The sequence below is a fragment of the Eurosta solidaginis genome, chromosome 2 (genome assembly GCF_040869045.1).
Source record: "Eurosta solidaginis isolate ZX-2024a chromosome 2, ASM4086904v1, whole genome shotgun sequence".
NCBI lineage: Eukaryota > Metazoa > Arthropoda > Insecta > Diptera > Tephritidae > Eurosta > Eurosta solidaginis.
Window position 1 is genome coordinate 17,841,147 of NC_090320.1, and position 24,637 is coordinate 17,865,783.

At 36.1% G+C, this 24,637-nt stretch overlaps 1 protein-coding gene across 4 annotated transcripts in view; it reads left to right on the plus strand.

The window, feature by feature from the left end:
* Tsp29Fa (Tetraspanin 29Fa) overlaps positions 1-24,637 on the plus strand; it is a 29,103-nt gene continuing 4,466 nt past the window's right edge. The window contains exons 1-3 of one of the 4 annotated variants that reach the window (XM_067764541.1): positions 15,178-15,320; positions 23,682-23,749; positions 23,808-23,931. In XM_067764541.1, the coding sequence (XP_067620642.1) occupies positions 23,863-23,931 (69 nt within the window). In that variant the 5' untranslated portion in view covers positions 15,178-15,320; positions 23,682-23,749; positions 23,808-23,862. Of the gene's footprint in view, positions 91-15,079; positions 15,131-15,168; positions 15,321-23,681; positions 23,750-23,807; positions 23,932-24,637 lie in introns of those variants that run through there. The other 3 variants (XM_067764543.1, XM_067764542.1, XM_067764540.1) reach the window with 3 other exon arrangements.

Consider the following 24,637-nt stretch of genomic DNA (forward strand, 5'->3'; position numbering starts at 1 on the left):
GCAAGCCAGCAACGAATAAACACTGAGCACGGCTGTGGCACAAATGTTAACATTCCCTGTGAGAAATTTTACGAAGGGGAAACGCAACTGGTAAGACATTCTTTCCATATGTAGCTCATCTTCCAAACATGTTTAGACTTGGGTTTTGACCTTTTTGAATATGTTATATTTAGTAATTTTCCCATACAACATGATTTCATTTAAATTATTTTAACAAAAGTTGTAACAATTTCATTCTGAACTCCACTTTTTTTCTGAGTGCAAAAAAAATTTAACTTCTGCATTGCAAAAAATTACTATAAAATGTTTAAAGTAACTAAGGGAAAAGTAAAAAATTAAATAAATGTATCTTTATGTTTTGTAAGGTCAGCCACATATTTTTCAAACAATTTGTATTTCCATGGTTGCGGCAAGTGTATTTGTTTCGAAAGCATAATTTTTTAAGCCAGTGATTGCCATTATTTTTGCGAAATTTACCGTGTTCAGCCGTTTTAACGAACCAAATTTCATATGCATTTTTAAATGCGCCATCTGCATATTGAAATGTAATATTAAATTTTCTGCTGGGATGCTCATGCTCGCGCTCTCACTAATACACTTACATTTTAATTTTTACCGATCACTGTTTTAGAGACAGGTCAATTGGTTCATATACATATTTGGAATAAATTTTAAGAATAAAAGTTTGTGAGCAAAAAAAATTTAAAAATAAATATTAGTTTAGAAAAACAAATTCTCAAATTATTATTTTAAAAATTAATTTTATTATCTTAATATATAAAAAATACGTGTCACAACATTTTTGGGCGCGATGGACTCCTAAACTACTGAACCGATTTTTAATTTGTTTTGCACCCCGTGTGTAGTTTGATCTAACTTGAGAGATAGGATAGAATATATCTCAGTTTATAGTCGCAATATTATTTTATTGCAAATTTTTTTTTTCTGAGGGGGCCCGCGATTTAGAGGTACTATGACATTTTTTTTTAATTCAGGAGAGTCTTTAGTTGTGTAGAGGGTAATTTTCATACCCCTGGGTGACTAGGGTCTCAAGATATAGGCCAAAACGTGGGCCAGTGAATGCCTAGACAGTGTGTATACAATATGGATATCAAATGAAAGCTGTTGATGAGTGCTTTAGTACAGAGTAATATATTATCCAGAGACGGACTGGGACTGGGATTAGGAGTAGGACTAGGACTGGGACTGAGACTCGCAGTTGGACTGGGATTGGGACTGGAATAAAATACATACCACCCTCTGGGACAGGCAATAAGGGATGCAGAAGAATGAGAAGAAAGGAAGGAGAAGGAGATTGAGAAAGAGATAGAATGAGACGAAGATGGAGGTAGATGAAGCGAAAAATACGGAGGGAGGAGTGAATAAGGGGGGAGGGCAAAGTCAGACGGAAAAAGTGTATTAAAATGTATGCAGATAGGCCAAATTTAGGGCAGGTCTTATAGTAATTATATATATTTTATTATTATTATAAAGTACCAACTGTTACGATCCCTGATACATATTATAAGCAAAAAGGGTATTCAAATTGGGATATTAAAATAACTTCCATGCGGCGGTGCTAGGGGGAGTGGCAGAAGGCCATGTTGAAACAGAATGTATAGAAGTTCAAAACGCTTAAAGCTGAAAGTAAATACTCGTGCGGGTTTTAGATTTTTGATAGGACTATCACCATATTTTTATCTCCAAGTACTTCGTAATTTTGATTGACACATTTTTGCGGTATGTTCTTCGGCACCGGGTCCAAGGATGAGATGTGCAGAATGAAATACAACGCAGCAAGCAGGTCTGCTTTAAAATGCCCCGCAGTACCAAGCATTCTTAGCCTGCATAATCGCTATAGTTTTGTAAGTTACCCTCTAACTAAAACAAGGCCTTTATAGTAATCGGTTTAAATACTTAATGAGAAAGGGAGGGGCCCTATGTACGCCCCAGAACTCTTTTATGTGCATTCGTTGCCATGAAATCAGCTTCATTTTCTCTTCCATATAGAAGAATATGAAGAATTAGAGTTGTGGTGATAATAGATGAGGATGATGATTAAGATATTAATGATGATGGGGATGCAGATAAAACGAAGACGTACATGACGACGAGAATGAAAACCAAGTTAGAGCTGAAAAAGTGTGTATATTAGAATGTCAGCAATTAAAACACAGCGACTACACTGGCTAGGCCAAGTTAAGCGAATAAAAGATGATGCCCCCGCCAATAAAGTACTCTTATCGGAACCCGCCTAAGCAAGCAGAGGAAGAGGGCGGCCCTCACTCCCACACTATGGTTATAGCTATAGTTACAGATATGCTGACTGCTTGGGTCACTATCACAGTTGCAAAGATGAACAGATAGCAGAATGATCGCTAATTCGAAACCGTTTGAGTAAATCAAATTTTTAAAAACCGTTTAGGGCTTAGGAGAGATAAATTAAAATAGAAGTAACATACGGATTTGTCTAAATTAGTAGCTATACATATAAGTGTGCGGCATGTTGAGAAAAGATGTGCCTTAAAGTCTGCACTGTATGGCAGGACGCCACCTCCAACGGGGTTGGCCCTGCTACAATGGGTATGAGAATTCTTATGCCTAGTTGCAGACCTGCAGTATTACAGGATGTTCTTATAGAAAATTGAACTGTCTGCAAAAGAGATCTAATAAAACCATTTGCTACATGGACTCGTTTAGTTTAGGGTTAAAGTTCAACCTCAAAATAATATGAAATCCCTTTTACAATTTGTATGGAAAAACCAAAATCGCGTTGGGGCATCTAGGAACATTAATATAAAAAGCTGAAAGTTTTACAAACTATATTTTCGGATGTCCTGAACAATATTTTCACCACACTAAATGAAAAAAAAAAAATATAAAATTTGTGGTGCCACTCTAATGTGTACATATTTTTACAGTTGGGGTATATTAAAGGTTTTTATTTTTGCGGTTTACAGTCACTTCGTTATATTTTGAACTCTTGGTTATCAACATAAAACAAGATAACAATTTGGAACAAATTTGACTATGCCGAGTACAATCGAGTGTTTACTCAACATTGCCTGCCAGAAACGTATTCCAATCGTTTGCCGACCATGACCGAGCACCGACTACTGTTAGTTTAATCTTTCAAACCTCCAGTCTCCATTGAAATGAATAAGCATACAGCTCTCTTTAGCCCTATACCCATCTAGAAAGTATAGGTACCTTATAACAAAAAATATATGAGAAAAATATTTGAATATATTTGCCCGAAAAAAATAGCGAGCGCAAGAGAGCTCTAAAAGTCACAACATTTTTTTCGACGTACACGCTCAACTGCAAAATCTCCATATTTGCTTATCACTCATGCGCCCTGTATACCTCATTCAATACATAAAAAGATGATAAAAAAAAATTTTAAGAACTACCTTTATATAAATGGACCAACAAATAGAGGGCAATTTTTCCTTTAATACAGACATAATCTTGTTGAATTTTGACTAAAAAACTTTAACAATAGCTCTTGTAAACGAATTTTTTGATTTAAAACTTTTTTTATCATATTTTTATTTTCACTGTTTTAGTGCTGCCTACAAAAAGGCATTTGGAATTTTGGGTTCTGACTCACGGCCCAAGTTTCAAGTCTCTAGCTCACCGGGAAGTTACTTAAAAATCGATTGCAAGATTCCCCTCTTTTTTCAAGGATTTGGAGTTATCTTGGCTAGCGCGCCACCTAGCGGAAATTTGTTTTCCATAAGTTGTATTGTCACTAGGTCTCTAACTAAGTGCCGAGTTTCAAGTCTCTAGGTAACCGGGAAGTTAGTTAAAAGTTGATTGAAAGATTCCCAAATCAAAACTAATTGTCTTAATATCTCGATCCATGCGCCACCTCTAGCGCGTCACCTAGTGGAACTTTGTTTTCTATAAGTTGTATTGCCACCAGGTCTCTAACTAAGTGCCAAGTTTCAAGTCTCTACGTAACTGGGAAGTTAGTTAAAAATAGATTGAAAGATTCCCAAATTAAAATTTGTTTTCTTACCATCTCGATCCCCGTGCGCCACCTAGTGAATTTTTTTTTTTTTTTATCAAATGTTGCATTGTCACCGGGTTCTGACCCATGACCCAAGTTCCAAGTATCTAGCTCACCGGCAAGTTACTCAAAAATCGATCGCAAGATTCCCCTCGTTTTTCAGGGATTTGTAGTTGTCTCAATTAGCACGCCACCTAGCGGAACTTTGTTTTCTATAAATTGTATCGTCACCAAGCCTCGAACTGTGTGCCAAGTTTCAAGTCTCTAGGTCACCGGGAAGTTAGTTAAAAATTGATTGAAAGATTCCCAAATCAAAATTAATTTTCTTAATATCTGGATCCATGCGCCACCTAGCGAATTTTTTTTTGATCAAATATTGCATTGTCACCGGGTTCTGACTCACGGCCGAAAATTCAGGTCTCTAGCTCACCGGGCAAGTTACTTAAAAATCGATCGCAAGATTCCCTGCGTTTTTTCAGGGATTTTCGCTTATCTCGATTCGTCTGCCACCTGGCGGCATTTTGTTTTCCACGAATTGTAGTGCCATCGACTTGCAAACTGCTAAGTTACAAGTTTCTAAGTAACCGGGAAGTTAGTTAAAAATGGATTGAAATATTCCCAAATCAAAATTAATTTTCTTAATATATCGATCCATGCGCTACCTAGCGAAATTTTTTTGATAAAATATTGCATTGTCAGCGGGTTCTGACTCACGGCTCAAGTTTCATATCTCCAGCTCATCGGGAAGTTACTAAAAAATCGATTGCAAGATTCCCCTCGTTTTTCAAGGATTTGTAGTTATCTCACTTAGCGCGCCACCTAGAGGAATTTTGTTTTCTGTAAATTGTATTGTCACCAAGCCTCGAAATGTGTGCCAAGTTTCAAGTCTCTAGGTCACCGGGAAGTTAGTTAAAAATGGATTGGAAAATTCCCAAATCAAAACTAATTTTCTTAATATCTCGATCCATGCGCCACGTAGCGAAATTTTTTTTGATCAAATATTGCATTGTCACCGGGTTCTGACTCACGGCCCAAGTTTCAGGTCTCTAGCTCACCGGGAAGTTACTTAAAAATCGATCGCAAGATTCCCTTCGTTTTTTCAACGATTTTCGTTTATGTCGATTCGTCTGCCACCTGGCGGAATTTGGTTGCCCCGAATTGTAGTGCCATCGACTCGCACTCTATGTGCTAAGTTTCATGTTTCTGGATCACCGAGAAGTTCGTTAAAAGTCGATCGCAAAATTTCTATTTTAAAATAAATTTTCTGTTTATCTCGATCCGTGCGCCACCTAGCGGATTTTTTTTTTCACTTGCATTGTAATGTCTCCCAGATCTGAACTATGCTCTAAGTATCATGTGTATAGTTCAACGGGAAGTTACCGAAAACGGCTTTTCCGTGGGTCAAAAATTCGTATGGAAATGAGGGGACAAACATGAAAGCGACTTAATATAAAGGTAAAAAAAACAAGTAAGGAAGGTTAAGTTCGGGTGTAACCGAACATTACATACTCAGTTGAGAGCTATGGTGACAACATAAGGGAAAATAACCATGTAGGAAAATGAACCGAGGGAAACCCTGGAATGTGTTTGTATGACATGTGTATCAAATGAAAGGCATTAAAGAGTATTTTATGAGGGAGTGGGTCATAGTTCTATAGGTGGACGCCATTTAGGGATATAGCCATAAAGGTGGATCAGGGTTGACTCTAGAATGCGTTTGTACGTTATGGGTATCAAATGAAAGGTGTTAATGAGTATTTTAAAAGGGAGTAATCCTTAGTTCCATAGGTGGACGCCGTTTCGAGATATCGCCACAAAGGTGGACCAGGGGTGACCCTAGAATTTGTTTGTACAATATGGGCATCAAACGAATGGTGTTAATGAGTATTTTAAAAGGGAGTGGGCCTTAGTTCTATAGGTGGATGCCGTTTCGAAATATCGCCTTAAAGGTGGACCAGTGGTGACTCTAGAATGTGTTTGTACGATATGGGTATCAAATTAAAGGTATTAATGAGGGTTTTAAAAGGGAGTGGTGGTTGTTGTATAGGTGGTCGCCTTTTCGAGATATCGCCATAAAGGTGGGCCAGGGGTGACTCTAGAATGCGTTTGTACGATATGGGTATCAAATAAAAGGTGTTAATGAGTATTTTAAAAGGGAGTAATCCTTAGTTCCATAGGTGGACGCCGTTTCGAGATATCGCCATAAAGGTGGACCAGGGGTGACCCTAGAATTTCTTTGTACAATATGGGTATCAAAAGAAAGGTGTTAATGAGTATTTTAAAAGTGAGTTATCCTTAGTTCCATAGGTGGACGCCGTTTCGAGATATCGCCATAAAGGTGGACCAGGGTGACCCTAGAATTTGTTTGTACAATATGGGCATCAAACGAAAGGTGTTAATGAGTATTTTAAAAGGGAGTGGTGGTTGTTGTATAGGTGGTCGAATTTTCGAGATATCGCCATAAAGGTGGACCAGGGGTGACCCTAGAATTTGTTTGTATAATATGGGTATCAAAAGAAAGGTGTTGATGAGTATTTTAAAAGGGAGTAACCCTTAGTTCCATAGGTGGACGCCGTTTCGAGATATCGCCATAAAGGTGGAGCAGGGGTGGCCCTAGAATTTGTTTGTACAATATGAGTATCAAAATAAAGGTGTTAATGAGTATTTTAAAAGGGAGTAATCCATAGTCCCATTGGTGGACGCCGTTTCGAGATATCGCCATAAAGGTGGGCCAGGGGTGACTCTAGAATTCGTTTGTGCAATATGGGTATCAAACGAAAGGAGTTAATGAGTATTTTAAAAGGGAGTGGGCCTTAGTTCTATAGGTGGACGCCTTTTCGAGGTATCGCAATAAAGGTGGACCAGGGGTGACTCTAGACTTTGTTTGTACGATATGGGTATCAAATGAAAGGTGCTAATGAGTATTTTTAAAAGGGAGTGGGCCTTCGTTCTATAGGTGTTCGCCTTTTCGAGATATCGCCATAAAGGTGGACCAGGGGTGACTTTAGAATATGTTTGTACGATATGGGTATCAAATGAAAGGTGTTAATGAGTATTTTAAAAGGGCGTGGGGCTTAGTTCTATAGGTGGCCGCCTTTTCGAGATATCGCCATAAAGGTGGACCAGGGGTGACTCTAGAATGAGTTTGTACGATATGGGTATCAAATTAAAGGTATTAATGAGAGTTTTAAAAGGGAGTGGTGTGAAGGCGTTTTCCAGAAATCGACCAAAATGTGGACCAGGGTGACCCAGAACATCATCTGTTGGATACCGCCAATTTATTTATATATGTAATACCTGCCAAGGTTTTAAGGGTTTTTTATTTCGCCCTGCAGAACTTTTTCATTTTCTTCTACTTAATATGGTAGGCGTTACAACCATTTTATAAAGTTTTTTCTAAAGTTATATTTCGCGTCAATAAAACAATCCAATTACCTTACCATGTTTCATCCCTTTTTTCGTATTTGGTATAGAATTATGGCATTTTTTTCATTTTTCGTAATTTTCGATATCGAAAAAGTGGGCGTGGTCATAGTCGGATTTCGTCGTTTTTCATACCAAGATAAAGTGAGTTCAAGTAAGCACGTGAACTAAGTTCATTAAAGATATGTCGATTTTTGCTCAAGTTATCGTGTTAACGGCCATGCGGAAGGACAGACGGACGACTGTGTATAAAAACTGGGCGTGGCATCAACCGATTTCGCCCATTTTCACAGAAAACAGTTAGCGTCATAAAATCTATGCCCCTACCAAATTTCAAAAGGATTGGTTGATTTTTGTTCGACTTATGGCATTAAAAGTATTCTAGACAAACTAAATGAAAAAGAGCGGAGCCACGCCCATTTTGAAAATTTCTTTTATTTTTGTATTTTGTTGCACCATATCATTACTGGAGTTGAATTTTGACATAATTTACTTATATACTGTAAAGATATTAAATTTTTGTTAAAATTTGACTTTCAAAAAAATTTTTTTTTAAAAGTGGGCGTGGTCCTTCTCCGATTTTGCTAATTTTTATTAAGCGTACATATAGTAATAGGTGTAACGTTCCTGCCAAATTTCATCATGATATCTTCAACGACTGCCAAATTACAGCTTGCAGAACTTCTAAATTACCTTCTTTTAAAAGTGGGCGGTGCCACGCCCATTGTCCAAAATTTTACTAATTTTCTATTCTGCGTTATAAGTTCAACTCATCTACCAAGTTTCGTCGCTTTAGCTGTCTTTTGTAATGAATTATCGCACTTTTTCGGTTTTTCGAAATTTTCGATATCGAAAAAGTGGGCGTGGTTATAGTCCGATATCGTTCATTTTAAATAGCGATCTGAGATGAGTGCTCAGGAACCTACATACCAAATTTCATCAAGATACCTCAAAATTTACTCAAGTTATCGTGTTAACGGACGGACGGACGGACATGGCTCAATCAAATTTTTTTTCGATCCTGATTATTTTGGTATATGGAAGTATATATCTATCTTGATTCCTTTATATATGTACAACCAACCGTTATCCAATAAAACTTAATATACTCTGTGAGCTCTGCTCAACTGAGTATAAAAACGAAAGCTTTACCTATCATATTGTTAAAATGTGATTGATAAACGTTGTTAGCTAAAAGAGAAAATTATTCAACAAAGCCAATGTGAGTTTGTTTGATAAAACAACAAAGCTTGTTTTATGTACTCAACTTAACAACAAAAACTATTAACTAGTCATACTTAAGTAAGTTTGTTAATTTATATTTAAAAAGTCTTCGTATAGCATGTTCATATCTGACACATGTGTGCTTATCACAACAACAAAAAGGTAAACACTCGCAGTTAAGAGCATTAGAGTGGCTATAGTAAATATGAAATGTGACTAAATTGAGTCTGTTTTCCTGAAATTTTATATATTTTTAATTTTACAGCAATTCACTTAAAAGTCCTTAATACTGGTATGCTGATATTATTAGTAGAAGTAATGCATTACGAGAACCAAAGAATTTCGAACGTTTTGAGAAGAGCTTACTCGATAGATTTCTCATCGGCTTGTTATCGACGGGTGACAGATGTATCATCGATGATATTGTGGCGAATGTTAGCATCACTATGCTGTTAGTTAATAAATGTACAACAACAATAAAGCAAGCAGCCACACTTACATATGTACATGAACACACCAAAGTAATCCATTTACACACGTACATGGAAGGCGACGAAGAATATCTCCCATACACATGTGTAGTCATCAGCTAAGTGCAGAAATTTTTACTCACATATACATACGCATAATGTAGCCAAATAACCAAGTATGCGATACAACTATTCCATGTTCGTGAAAGGTTTACCTTGGGAGAAATATGCGAACGAGGCAACAGAGAAGAGAGCGCACGCTGAGGAATAACTAATCAGTTTGATTTAAATACGCTTTTGTGAAGTAGGTGATGTGAAGTATAATTATATTTCTCCCAAAGTAGTCCAAATAAAGACCATTTTGCAATACTGAATACTAGTATCGCCTGTGGTCGAAATTCGACCAACGTGTATTTTTTTCAACTCAGTCTATGCATCAAGTGTTGGAAATATAGCAAACTTGTCTAACTTACTTAACTTTTTCTTTAAAATTTTGAATTTGATATAACACTGTGTACTTTTTGATTGTATTTTCTTAAATTTTCTACAAACGTTTCACATGTAATTATAACGTTTTGGTATGGAGCTCCTTAAACAAAAATATAAAAATTATGTAAAAACAAATGAAATTGACATAGAATTATGGTGAAATTACTTGAAATTTAATTGAAAAATAGGGTTTCCCACACCACTCGGAAGGTCCCCGTTGGCGCGCTACCGAAGTTAGTTTTGGGAAGTAAGCCTATATCACCCATATACATATATCGCCCATTTACTTCAATAGTGTCATAATTCAAAAAACATGAACTTTTTGTTAAAAACGAAGAAATTTGCTAAAGGAATTTAACCTATTTCACGCCACCCGTTTAATTTTGTATAAATACATATCTAATATGTAAGTGTGACATAAAACAAAAATTTCGAGTAGAATAAAAAATAAAATAAAAATATTGTAACAAATTTACTGCAAATCCTCTTATTTGCAACCTTCTGCTAAGTTCGAATCACTAAACTGTTGAATAAATAACTCCAATATTGAATAATGGAAAATGGCCTTTATTAAAGTACTTCACAATAAATAATACTGCTATTGCTCGCCAGATAGCGTCTTAATCAAAACTGCTTTCAGCGCCTCTACTGTGGTTGCCTTTTATACTCTTTGATTTCCTCGTTGCATCTTCTAGGCGCTTACATTTTTAGAATTTACTAGTTGGTTATCTGTTATAATTATAACTACCGATGCACGTGTGTAGCTCTCATATGCGCGTGTATTTGTGAGCGATACTTCCACAATTACAATTGCATACTTTTGGGAGCATCTCAGATAAGATATCTGCATGTGTTTGTGCGTTGCTTCTCCGCCGCGTGTACGTACATATGTGTAGACATAATGATTGATTCGTTTATGTAGATACATGATTGATTTATGGATGTGCATACAGTCACTAGGGGGACTCATGTAACCGTATAAATGCCTTATAAAGTGTGTAAACGTATAAATTTATCTAGTGCGTAAACGAGCTGTCAAATTTTGTTTCATTGCGTAAACGCGATAAACTCAAAGGAATGCAACCCTGCAGACATTACAGCAGGCATTTTCATCAGAAATCTCCAACATCAGCAAGTAAAGGTGTTTTAGTTTTGATTTTTCACTTAATCTTGGCATTTTTTAATTTGTATAACAATCAAAAAAAATTTGTTTGGCAATAATACAGCTGATAAACAATCAAGTTTATCAAGAGTATTACTAGGTGCGTTCATATAACAGCGTGTGTAAATGGATATAATTTTACACCTTATAAGTTTATATGCTTTCATGAGTCCCCCTACTGCTTAGCATCGGCTTAGAGATGGCAGTACCCATTAGTGTTGCTAATATTCGTAACAATATAAAAAAAAAAATTATGTAATGAGAAAGAAGGCAGAGTTTACTAAAAAATGTTTAATTAAAGAAAAAAATAAAGTACTTAAATTGCGAAAAAATTAAGTGAAGTGAACAAACAGTTCCATATAAAAACGCAATAAGTGCACTTAGACTTTTTTCCGGGTTTTAATGTGATAATTGTGGAAATATGAAGATTCTAATGTTCGGATATTTAATGTTGGGATTCCCATTGAGATCTATTTACGTAATTAGTTTGTATTAAATTTGTAAACACTCCATTTCATGAATATATATGACCATATCTACCCCCCCCCATGTTCCCCCAGCGGGTTAGGGGGGGTCAGAATATACCCGCGGTAGGTATGCCTGTCGTAAGAGGCGACTAAAATACCAGATTCAAGGGGCTGTGTAGCGCAACCCTGCAGGTTGCCAGCGCAACATATAGCTTCTCCAAACCCAATTGTCAACCTCACCTATCCGCGGCGAATCCTGTTTCACTAACAGACGAGGCTCTGGCGACCCTAAGCTCCTTATGGAACTTGGGGTTGGGGAGGGAGGGGATAGCCTGAAGGTTTAATGTGACCACATAAATCGTCCCCGAGATGGTCGGGCCAGCACCTTAATGGTGCTGTGGTACCGGAGCGTACCGGATCTGTATCCGCCAAAGGACCATCACATCGATAACACTCCCCAAAGCCTTCGGGGAGCAACCTTATCGCTACAACAACAACAACAACCATATCTACCATAAAATATCGTCTGTTAACAATATAATACTAAGATATAACAAAGCAGAATAAATTAGGAAGAAAAGAAAAACAAACAAAAACATTGAAATTATTCACGCAAACATATTTACTAAAATAAAATTGGTTTCATAACTTTAAGCGACATAAACAAATTAAGGTTATGGGATCTAAGCATCCGATTAATGGATATATGATCCAACAAAGTTAGCCTAATAATAAATATAGTGGGTAATATACTGGCTATACAATACGGCCGCTATGATGCCGGTTGCCGCTTTGACCTAAAATCAAAAACGTTTTTGGGACGTTTTTTTGTTTCGTTTAATATACAACGTGAAACTTTCCGATTCAGTCAAGTTGCATTTAAATAATAATAAACCAATTTGAAATAAGAGCATATATAATAAAATAAAATAAGAAATAAAATAAATCAGCATAAAAGGCAATAGGCATATTTTTGTAACTTTTTTTTTGTTCAGTATAAGACGTACTTTATCTAAAATGAGGATTAAATCTGCAAATGCAAAAACATTTTCGGGCAACAAAAGTTAATTCATTATTTGTGATTTCATGTTTTTTTTGAAAACAACTAAAATAAAAAACAAAGAATCTGTTAAATAGGGAGTTATTATTTACGTGTAAGTGAGATTTTCCACAAAAAAATGGGCCGGTCAAAAAATAAATCTATTTAAGATTTTTTGGTACGCTACAAATTATTTTGGAACAATTTTTTAGGATTTTGGTAGAGGCTATTATAGGTAAGTGGCAACAATGGGAAACCATATTTGTATGTAGGTGAAACATTTGTGCTTTCGAATTTAGTGGGGATACATAAAGGTTTAGGTCTTTGAAATTCGCATTAGAACACATAGATAATTGTACCCAAAGATGGCGCGCTTGTGCACGAAAATGAATTTCGATATTTGTATGAATTGTTTGAATTTACAAAAAACTAATTATAAACAAATAGAGTAATATTTGTTAACAGAAATAGGCCTATGCACTGCGGCTGATCAATACGAATCGATTCATATAACTTTTATATGATTTTACGTATGCTAACTATGCGAAACAGCCTGTCAATTGTTTGTATGGAAATTTTGTTAGCGTATTAATATATAGATTGGAGTTATTTATTCGACAGTTCAGCGATTCGAACGTTAGCAGAAGCTGCATAATTATCAGGAATTTCCAAAACTCGTTACCATATGTATATTGATGTTTTATCGGTATATATGTTTCATAACAATCTTATGAGTCGTCGATAACTTTCCGATAACGAATTGAAAAGTATTCGATAACGAATCCACAAGCATTCGATAATATCGATAGTTTTTCGATAACAAATCGATACCTTTTCATTTACAAATCGATAACATTTCAATAAAAATAGGGAATACTCCGATAACAAATCAAAAAGATTTCAGATAACGAATTGAAAAGTTTTCGATAACGGATCGACAAGCATTCGATAAAAAGTCAATAGTTTTTCGATAACAAATCGACAACTTTTCGTTTACAAATCGATAACATGCCAATAAAAAATTGGAAATACTCCGATAACAAATCAATAACTTTTCGATACAAATTGAAAACTTTTCGTTAAATTATAGATAACTTTATGATAAAGAAAATTAATAACGATAACTAATCAAAGAGTTTTCGATAGTAATTTGATAACTTTTCGGTAACTTCTCGATAACAAATCGATAGCTTTTTGATAATAAATTAATAACTTTTCGATAACGAATCGACAAAGTTTTCGATATCAAATCGCTAGTTTTTCGATAACAATTCGATTACAAATCGATAATATGTGGAAAAAAATTGCTCCGATAACAAATTTATAGCAAAGTTTTAACTTTTCGATAAAAAACTGATAGCTCGTCTATAAAAATTCCGTAACTCATTGACAACCTTTGTTCTCCCGTTGTAAAAAACCGAAAAATCAACAATAGCAAAGCCTTAGTTCCTCGATAACAAATTGATACAACGCAGTTTGTTTCCGGGTCCGAATTTGAGATTTCTATCTTTCCTTTCCTCTCGCCTCCTTTTTCATAACTTTTTTTCTCTTTACTGACGAGGACAATAATTGTGATTATAATGAAGCACGAAGTCAAAAATGAAGAAGAGTATACCTTTAAATTTTTCTCACAGTTAGAGTCAAAAGCTGCGGTTAGTACCATAGAAGTCTGCAACAGTGGTTAAGTCTACGGTTAGACTTACGGCTACGGCTGTAGATGCTTCTGCAGTTACTATGATTTAGACTTACGTGTGCAGAAAACGCTAGAGTGTCAGCCGCAGCATTGGTTACTCCTGCGGTTACGGATAGGATTACAGTTGTGGTGAGAGGTAAAGTTAGCTATTCTAGTCACTGCTCCAGCACAGCTATGGTGATAGCTACGGTTACGAGTGGGGTTTAGATTATGGTTATGATGTCGATTGTGGTTATGGCTAAGGTTACGTATATAGATATGGTAATTCCGACGCCTTCGTTGAGTGCTATGGTTGGTATGCTTGTGGTAACGATTACGTTTACAGTGACGACATCGCTGAGTGTTACGACTTCTGCCACGGTTATGGCTATGAAATAGTCAAGTATACGTTAACGGTTGTGTTTGCGATTTTGGTTATGGTTACGGTTACAGTGACGGTTATAGCTATTATAAAGCTGCAGACAAAATAAACAATGAGGATCCTCTTAGTTTTAACCAGATAATTCGCTACAATCCTGTGTGGCTATTTTGAAAAATGCTTGGTTACTTCGAGTCAATAGAGTAGCAGAGCCTCTCGGGGGCTATCCTCATGAAATTCTGTATTTTGTTTACTGTTCACCTTTTAATTTAATCTTCAATAGAATTACTCATAAAACCAGACATTCCGAAAATGTACAGTGTGTCAATACATCCAGCAGTTCAATACATACGACGGTGTTCTGGCACACCATAAATTTGATCTTGTTTCCTATCGCTACAAGTTTAAGCTGTCAATAAACGTTTTCAAAACCTTAAGTTCACTTTGTCTAGCTCTTTTCACCAAATATCGCGTTTGCCGCTTTAACTAAGGGAACTACGTTTGTATTATGCCAAAAGCAGAAAGGCTCCTGAAGTCGACCCCGGATGTCAGTGGAATCCAATGATTTTCTGTATTTCAGATATCTTTAGCTATAGGAAGTTGTAAGCGAACTTTCAAGGAAAGTTTTTTTTTTACATGCAACTTTTAGGTCACTCTTATGTTCACGTACATACAAAATATATTTATTAGTAGGAGTGCGCCTGTATTTTGTTCTTCACATTCTGTTACTCATACGCCCCACCCACCAGTCATACACCCGACACCAAGAGTCGCGCACTGATATTAACAGGTACTCGCCAACAATTAGCTTAGCTCAAATGAAATAAATAAAAAAAATTGCTTTCAGTTGTATTTTAGTATTTATTGTAGTTAACAACGCCGTTAAAGCGCGTAAGAGGTTAACGCGGAGAAATTTATTCCAAAGAATTAGAATTATTTACAGAGAAACATTTAAAACTGAGTTTTGTTTTCTGGCAAATGTGAGTTTTCAATAAAGAGTATTAGTTACAGTGACAATGATTAAAAGAGATTAGAAAGAAAAGTGCCACCATGTGTGCTAAGCCTTAAACCGACATTTTTTTTTTTCAGTGTAAACTTGCTATGTTCAAATATGATTAAAAATTCGAAAACGCTGTTTGGTGGAATTGTGGGTTTTTGAAGAATTTTTTAGTATTCATAACTATATCTTAAGCCGTTGCCGTACCTGTTTCCGTAACCATAACCAAAGTATTAACCGCAACCGTAATAGTAATCAAAGCTGTCATTGTAACCGTCAGCATATTAAACATAATCCTGACCATAACCGTAACCGTAACAAACGTACCAGTGCCATATCCGGAACTAAAACGGTTGACTTTTCAGCAGCAAGGGAGCTTTCAGCAACGTTACACCCTCTGCGATAACTGATGCCCTAATCGGCTTGGGGTGGATTCGAGGCTAGTGAAACTTTTTCATCAGTTACTGTTGCGAAGAAAGGTTCATGCCGACCTGGCAAGTTCAACGGTGGTCAAACACATACGGAGAGGCACCCCGCAGCGTGGAGTACTTTCTCAACTTCCCTCCCCTGTGGAGGCGCTGGATACTCTTTTTAATGTGTTGCCAATCAATTTAATGGCCAAGCAATGTGCGGCCTTTTCTGCTCTACGGCTGCGAGAGTTATCCGTCTGGACTGACAATGTGGATGGCCATGCAGCCATCCTTAATAATCTGGATTCGTATTTGTCGGACTATTGCGCTCCGACTGTATTCTTCGATATGAAGTACGAGGTTGTTATCCCGGACAGGGATTATTGGTAGAAGGAGCCACCGGACCTGAGCGATAGGCTGCAGATATATACCGACGGCTCCAAACTGGATAATAAAGTGGGCAGTGGGGCCTTTGCACCTCAACTAAGGAGGAATCTATCCTTTAGCCCACCCGATCATTGCAGCGTCTTTCAGACGGGGTGGCTGCTATAAATGAGGCCGTTGATCACCTGAGAAATACTGTTCACGGCTATAATCAAATTTGTATTTACTCTGACAGCCAGGCTGCACTAAAAGCGCTTGGGTCTGTCACAAGTAAGCCCAGGACAGTAGAGAAGTGCCGCAAATATCTTAACTAGATCGCAGAGTAAACTTCCCTCAGTCTGGTATGGGTGCCTGGACACTCGGATATAACGGGCAATGAGATGGCTGACGAACTTGCAAGAGGGGCCACATCCGTTGCGCTTTCGTCGTCCTGGAAGGGATTGAGCATGCCGCTCGCTACCTGTAAGCTCACTTTGAAAGGGATTTACCTTAGGGAGTGTGAGATGGAGCAATCTCAAATCCTGCTATCACACTAAGCTCGTGTGGCCTGAATGGGACGCGCGACGCACAATAAGTCTCCTTCTTCTTGGAAGGGGGGACATATCTCTGGTGGTTGCACTTATAACCGGCCACATAGAAATCGGGAGGCATGCACAACGGATGATGAGATAGAAGCATTCAAGCATTTTCTGTGCGATTGTCCTGCGCTTTGTCACAAGAGGAAGAAATTACTAGGATCTGCCTTCTTTGACGATCTTTGTGATCTGGCTAAGTTGAAACCTAAGAAATTCCTGACATTTGCTGAATCGACTTGTTGGTTTAAGTAGGAGAGATATTCACGTAGCATCACAATGTGACCTTTTTGGGCCTAAGTTCACTGGTGATCGCACCGGTGGCCACTCTAACCTAACATAACCCTAACTCTTGCTAACGCTAAAGGATTGATCGTTAATGTAACTTTAACCCAACAAAACCATATTGAAAGATTCATTTGTAGTAGCCATAGCCTTAAACTGTAGAAACCGCAACCTTTACCTGTATCCATCTACATTTTCTCTTTTTAGTTAACCTAAAAATCAGGTTCTTCCTCTATCTCTTCTTCTCATACATATCTCCTAAGCTTTCCTTGCTTTTTATTTTCTTTCTCTTCTTTTTCCCACAGCCTCATCCATTTTCTTTTCCTGTCCCTAAAAATTCTTTGTAATCCGAGTTTAATTTTCAAAATTTGGTTCATGTTGACTTCCTAAGCCTTTCGCTAGGTGTCCAATTGCGCTCACTTATGCTGAACAATTAAGTTCCACGTAGCTGATTGGCTTACCACATACTGTGCAGAAATGTGGTGTGTCTCTTTTTTATGAAAAGCCGCAACCAACATAAGCACCGCTATGTATGCGCCGAAAGCCATTTAAGGACGGCTTGTCGATATATTCAAATCGTTTGAGTTTGCACAAGCTTGAAAACAACTTTAAGCTTAATTCATACCAAATATAACAGGCCCGCACCTCAACCTACAAGGAAGCAATAAACCATCTTTTCCTACATTGAAGAGTACTAGTATCTCCTCAGTTTTCAAACAAACTTACTATCACTACCACTTTCACCTCCAACTCCCATCGTCGCTCTGGCCAACAGTCCGATACAAACACGCGCACTTAATCTCGATGGGATTTTTAGATTTTCTTGTATAAAAAAAATTTCACACTTGGCGTGGAAGAAAATCTAAAGCACTCTCGGAAAACAGTTTTCAAACACCAATGCGAATTTTGAAAGACCTATAACTTGTTTGTTCATTAGAGTAAAATTGATTGGGCGACAAAACTGCATACTCAAAAAAGTTCAGAAAGCTCTAAGCACAAAATCCTAAGTTTTCGTAAATTTTTTTCAAATTTTCGACTTTTTTCGAAAACGTTTTTGAGATCGGTTTGCCTAATTTCTATTACCAAATTCATAAAAGTTTTTTTTTTTAATTTCAAAAATAAAAAAAGTAGAATTTAATGGACGAAATTTGATAAAAAGTTGTTAGTGCTATTTATTTGTTCGCTGCTGTAGATACCGAAAATAGGGCGCCCATTAAATCGTTTCTACAGCAAATCTAACTTTTTTGATTACTAAAACATAATCTTTAAAAGCCAAATGGGAAAAAAACTTTCAGATGGCATTAAACTAGTCATAACTACCAAAAAAATTTGTATGAGTCAACATTAAAAACACCTGCATGGTATTGATATTGTTAAGACCTAAGAGATATGGTCGCTTCCAAATTTGGTAAATATTTGTAGATAATTATGTTTGAATGTATGACAATATATTTTTACATAGCATCAAGTTATTTGGATTTTTGATGATAAACATTTGCCCTGCTATTTTTGTGCTCGCTGCTGTAGATCTGTATACCGGAAAGAGAGATAGATTATTTATTCAAGTTGTAGTGTCTAAGTGACACAGTTTGGTATTAGCCTAAAGCCAAGAATAACAGTCTTCGAATGAAGTTTCGAGCTTTACTAACGTTGTTCACTTATGGATATCTTATCAGCTCTTTGCACCTTAACCAGCGCTAAACCTATCGAAGTGCAAATAGGCTTGTAATTGTTGAAAGTAAAACCCTCTGATCCGATTCCACGCTTCCCTTTCTGTCGCTGGTATATTTTTAGTTCAGCGTATTGTCGAATTATGCGCAAAAAAACTTAAATTTTTTCACGCATTCACTATCTTAACTCGATAAGGGCTGATAACATAGGCCATATAAGCAAATCCTTTAATTGTTAGCGAATAGAAGAGCGAAAAGAGAAGTAGGTAAAGAGATAAGCAACTTGAATGACTCTTCAATGACATATATTGCATTTTTTTGTATTTATGATCTTATGATTTTATTTTGAGTAATGGGTCATTCCAGCAAAGAAGACAATGCGGTTGGAAAAATCTATAGTATTTTGATTTGTAAAAGAGTGAATCACTACTATCACTAACTAGGTCTTATTTGAAAGCATGTTATGTCAGAAGGCAGAGTCCACTCAGTGGCAACCGTCATGAGCTTACAGTTCTCCCTTTTCAAAGATAAGCGTAATTTTGTTTGTCTAAGGTTGTAGGACCTTCACGAGATCTGCGAGACTTTACAGCCACGCGAGTTCTCATAAACTGCGAATGATAATGTTTACACACAGCAGGGGAGTATTAAAATAAAAGAACACTAGGGTGTTCGATATTTGCAAAGCTGTTTTTTTGGGAACGCCCCAAAATTTCAAGTTAAAGATTTAAAACGAATTATTAAAGTAAAAAGTATTAGTTTGTTGTATTGTTTTAAGCCCTATCACAAGGATGTAAGACGTATGTTCTACATAAAAGTACTCGTGAAGATCGATTTGTAAAACCATACACATTATTGCTTGCCCAGTGGTTGAAGCTAAACTACAACGGATGTAACTTTACGAGTAATAAATAATTTCGAGCTTTTTGAGAAGAGCTTGTCGGCTTCTTATCGGTAACAGTGATACCGGCAAGTTATTTGCTTTGCTATCGACTTATTTTCGATAGCCAATAATTTTCGTCGAGTTTTCGGTTTATTATCGGCTTGTTTTCGTCCAGTAATCGGCTTCTGTTTGGCTTGTTATCACCGCGAAACTGATGTGTCATCGTTTTTTTTATTGAAGTTCTATAGGTATCTGTTTTATAATAAGGCGATGAGTCGCCAGAAACAAATTGATAACACGTTGTGACAAGTTGGTAACACTCCGATAAGAAATCGATAACTTTTTGATAACAAGCTGCCCAAGAGTCAGTAACATCGATACCTTTTCGTTAAATTTTTGATAGCAAATCGATAACTTTTTGCTAACGAAACGATAGTTCTCCGCTAAAAAATAAGTAACTTTATCGATAGGAAAATCGATAACACAAAGAGAACAAATTGGAAACACTAGGCTAATTTTTCGAAAGCTAAAATCCATGACTGTTTTAAAACATATCGATAAATCATCTCTAACTTTTTTAGAGTAAATCGGTTACTCTTCGCTTCCAAGAAGAAAAATTGTTAACCTTTTTTATCGATAACAAATTTATAACACTTTGAAAACAAATCGATAACTCGTCTATACATCGTTGATAACATCTATAAAAAACCTTTTCTTCGCATTTCTTAACTTAAGTTGACTTTTGTTTCCTTTTCTTTCCTTGCCCCGCCTTACGACAAGCATTGTTGACAACTTATGCTGCAGTGTAGTGCCTACACTTACGCTTACATTCTGCATACCCCCATACCGTGATCAAAGATTTTTACACATCTAAAAAGTATGACTGACACTTTTTACGTAGGCGCACTAGCGAATCTAGTATCACAACTCGCTTTACGTCTTGAACTAAAACTGAAGGATTGTCTTGTAAAAATAAATTTGGTAAAAATTGAGCACCCTAATGTACATTGTTAAAATGGATACTTATTCGTTGTATTTAATTCAGCTCACTTAACTCTGTCTTGTTTTAGTGCGAGATTTTCCTACAAATTTTCGGTGCGTAGTTTTATTCCCTGTCCGCTTCTGATGACTAGGTTTTATGGAGCAATATCATATATTCCACGAAAAGACCCACACAATATTCTCGCGTGTTTACTAAGTTCACCTAACTTGGCTTAAAAAACATTTTTATTTACCAGAAATTTGATTGTTTTATTTCGTGACATATGTATTCCATTGAGCTTTGCGTGACAAAAAGCATATCCTTTACTGCGAAATCAGCATGTAAGAGTCGGCAATAATATGAAATGAAATATTCTTGCATATGGCAATGGAACCCATACTCATTTCGACTTATAACAAACTCTCCGCTATAAGAAGGGGACAGTAAGGTATTTTGCAAACTTGCACAACGTAAATATTATTGATTACATTTACATACTAAAAATGCGCTGAATGGTCATTATTTTTCGGAAGGTATGTAGTTTTATTGACCATGAATACACACACTTGTATAGAGTTGATTTCATGTGTGGTTGGAAATCGACCGAAATATTTCGGGATCAGTAGTGATTTTTACTGAATTTTAACAACACGGTTTGTCGAAATTTCAAATAACGATTTCTCTTTGGGTACTAAACATAATGGCGTTAACAACCTTAAATTTGTTAAAACTTACTAAAGCTATCGTGACCACATAAGCTGCAAAGTGGCCCGACATTGGACGCCTAATATCTATGACCCGAACATAAGCACTGTACGAGATTCATATATCGACTCAGGCCTTAATCTTGTGGCACGCACACACCTCTGTGCAGTAAAGAAAGCCAGTTAGTTTTACAGGAGCAGGCAGCTGATGATTTCCCAACTCGACAGCGAAATTTTCACATTCTACATAGTGGTGTAACCGATCAGTGATAACACATTTCTCATACACTATGCACCGCTGCTGCAGGTAGTTAGGATTCCAGCGAGCACGAAAAAACAACTCTTACGACGCGTTGTGTTGCGACGCTTTGGAAAGCAAGAGCATTGTCTATACGAGCGCAGTAATAATTGGTATATGCGAGTGCAGAACAGGGAGATAATTCAGTTGAAATCTTGCTATACGCCTACGTAGAAGTAAATAAAGTGAGGCAGAACTAACAAAAAGAAAGAACTTAAGTTGTAGACAGAGCATTCTTCTCATTGATATATAGCAAAACAGAAGACGAAACCCTCCGACAAAAGACCATGACGAAGTAAGAATGCCAATAAAGAATAACAAGTCACAGGGCAGCAACGGACCAACTGCCGAACAGTTCCAACGCGAATTCAAGGGGTGATTAAGCGCAATACGAAGCTTAATAGCTTCACACCTTCTCCAACCCAATTGTCATAATCACCCACTCGAGGCAATATTCAGGATATATCGATGGAAGGTCGGCCCTATAAACGGTACTACTCTCATCAGGAAGAGAGAACACTGTTGGTTTGCATTAGAAATATTTCACGACTGTTGTACGTACAAATACTGCAGCCAGTTGGTCAAAAAAACTTAAAGAAGCTTTCAACAAGTTGGAGTTTATCGCTTCAAAGCTCGTTAGTACTAAAAAAATATTCGTTAGCTAAAGTTCCTGCTACGCAATTCCAAATATATTGTTATTTACAATTTAACAGCTCTCATACTCATACTTATATTCTAATGGGCTATTTGTCTGCTAGAAATTAACCATTTGTGCTACCAATCACATGCCAACACACAATTTCAATAAAATACTGATAAAATCATAGATAGCACATTGTAATATCCAGAGCTCCCAGAGAACTCTTAACTAAATGAAAAACTCTCTTAATAATTATTATTGAATGTAATATAAATTTAAGTCTTAGGCAAACTAAAATTGGGTTAGATCAGCGAGACAGTCTCCAGTCTCTCAGACACATGTCCTGGCTACCATCGCCGTGTGCTATAAAATCCAATGTGGCTGGTGAAGTTCTGTTGAACGCACCGAAAAATATTCCACACAATTTAGGTTGAGAGCATGTAGTATTAGCAGCGGAGCATTCAAATGGCTGAGTAGATACGAGGCTTTTGATTAACACTGATATGAATGACGGTATACTCGAGCTCAAAGCTCAGGCCCCGGAAAAGCAAAATGAAATTGTTTATCCTCGAGAGAAACTGGTATCAAAAAACCGTGATTCGAAGCAGTTATTTGTAAGCAAACGAATAAACATGCGATTTATTTCTTTCTCCTCTTAATAAGAGTGACTCAGCGAGATAAATAAATTAATATCTTTAATAAATCTCGGAGATTATTCTTTATTTAACAAAAAGAGGAATTTTTTCAGTTTACAATCATTATTTATAGTACAATTTACGCTCAGAGGGAAACGCTTATTCTTTTTGGAAGAATACATATATGTGTATCTGTTAAAATCGTTAATAGCTTTTATTTTGAAGCACTGGTAATAGCAATGTGAACAGGGAAATATGAAAGCAAGGCAGAAGAGAGGGATAGACAGAAGAGATAATTGGAGTGCGCACTATATACATCTACAAACTTATAAGGTTATTGATTAAAATAGTTGGTGATTAACAAATACAATAAATTTACCATTGAACTTCAAATAGGCCACAAAAGAGCAAATTAATTTAACTAAATTTTTTTCTTTTTTAGAATGCATCATAAAAAAATGTTATTCATAAGGAAAAGATAATTTCTTTAACTTAAATTAATTTCAGCTTACTTTCTAATATTAGTATTAATTTATATAGAGTTTGCTCCTTAACAAAATAATAAAATAAAAAATTAAAAGCATGTTTAATTTTTTTGGTTTTTTCTATTTTTCGTAAATTATTCAATATAATTCATTTTTAATTGTCATTAACAATAAATTCCGAAGCACCAAGCAAAACCGTCAAAATTTTTGAATTCATTACGCATTCATAGATCAATAATGAAATAATTAAGATTTTGTATGGAAAATTGGGTTCAAAAAGGGTTTTAATGTAGAAAACTTGATTAATTATTTCATTAAAACTCTGTGTGAAATTGGTACTCCATTCGACATTCAATAAATCGATAATTATATAATCAAGAATTTGTATTTTCTATTAAGAAAACTTGACTAATTAATTCATTAACTCCCTGTGTGAAGCTGGTATAAGGATTTTGAAATACATACGAGTAGGTACATATTACTAAATTCTTACAATTCATTTTCATTTTTCATTTTATTTATTAGACTTTCCTCCATTTTGGATATTAGCACGTAGTTTCAAGCACAAAATACAAGAAAAATGTCCCTACTAACCGGAAGCGCAAATGCCATCAAATACGTGCTCCTCTTATTCAATTTAGTATTTTTGGTAAGTAAACTGGAAAAAATATGTATGAAGTATATTAAATTAATATGATAAGGTTTAAAAGAGATACAATGCACTCGCGAAAACTCGAACTAATGAAAACCAGCCCTGTCCGAGTTATCGAAATGTTTGAGTTTTCTACCGTTATGTATTTTTAATATATATGTATTCGTTTTAACTGCTAATCAAAGAGATTCTCTGGTTTTATGTTTTGTAGTTCATTGCCAGTTTATTTAATAAAAAATGTTAGCAAATATGAATGTTGTTTACAAATTATTAGAAAAAAAGCAGTGATCTTGGTTTGATATTTCTTATATTCTACCGCATTCAATACAGCCGTTTCGCGCAGTGATTGTAGCACATTAACTTTCTTCGGGCTAATTTTTGCAGCAGTTGCCCATGCTATAGCTTTGTTGAAAATTGTTACGGCTTCGGATGAACTTATGCGTTCTTGTTCATTTCCACCTGTAGCTTCAACTTCAAAATCGGAATCTCTTTCTTCTATAGCTTCAATATGATCCTCTTCAATCAAATCGTCGTTATTCCAGCCTCTTATTTCTTCTTCTGTGAAAGTAGCCTAATAAATAATTGTTATCGTGTGTTTTTTTATTTACATCAAAACCATAACATTCACTCAGCATTTAAGTGTTCGAGAATTTCGGCAGCTTCTTTTTCCATACTTTTAGCTTCAGCTTCCATTTGGTTTTTC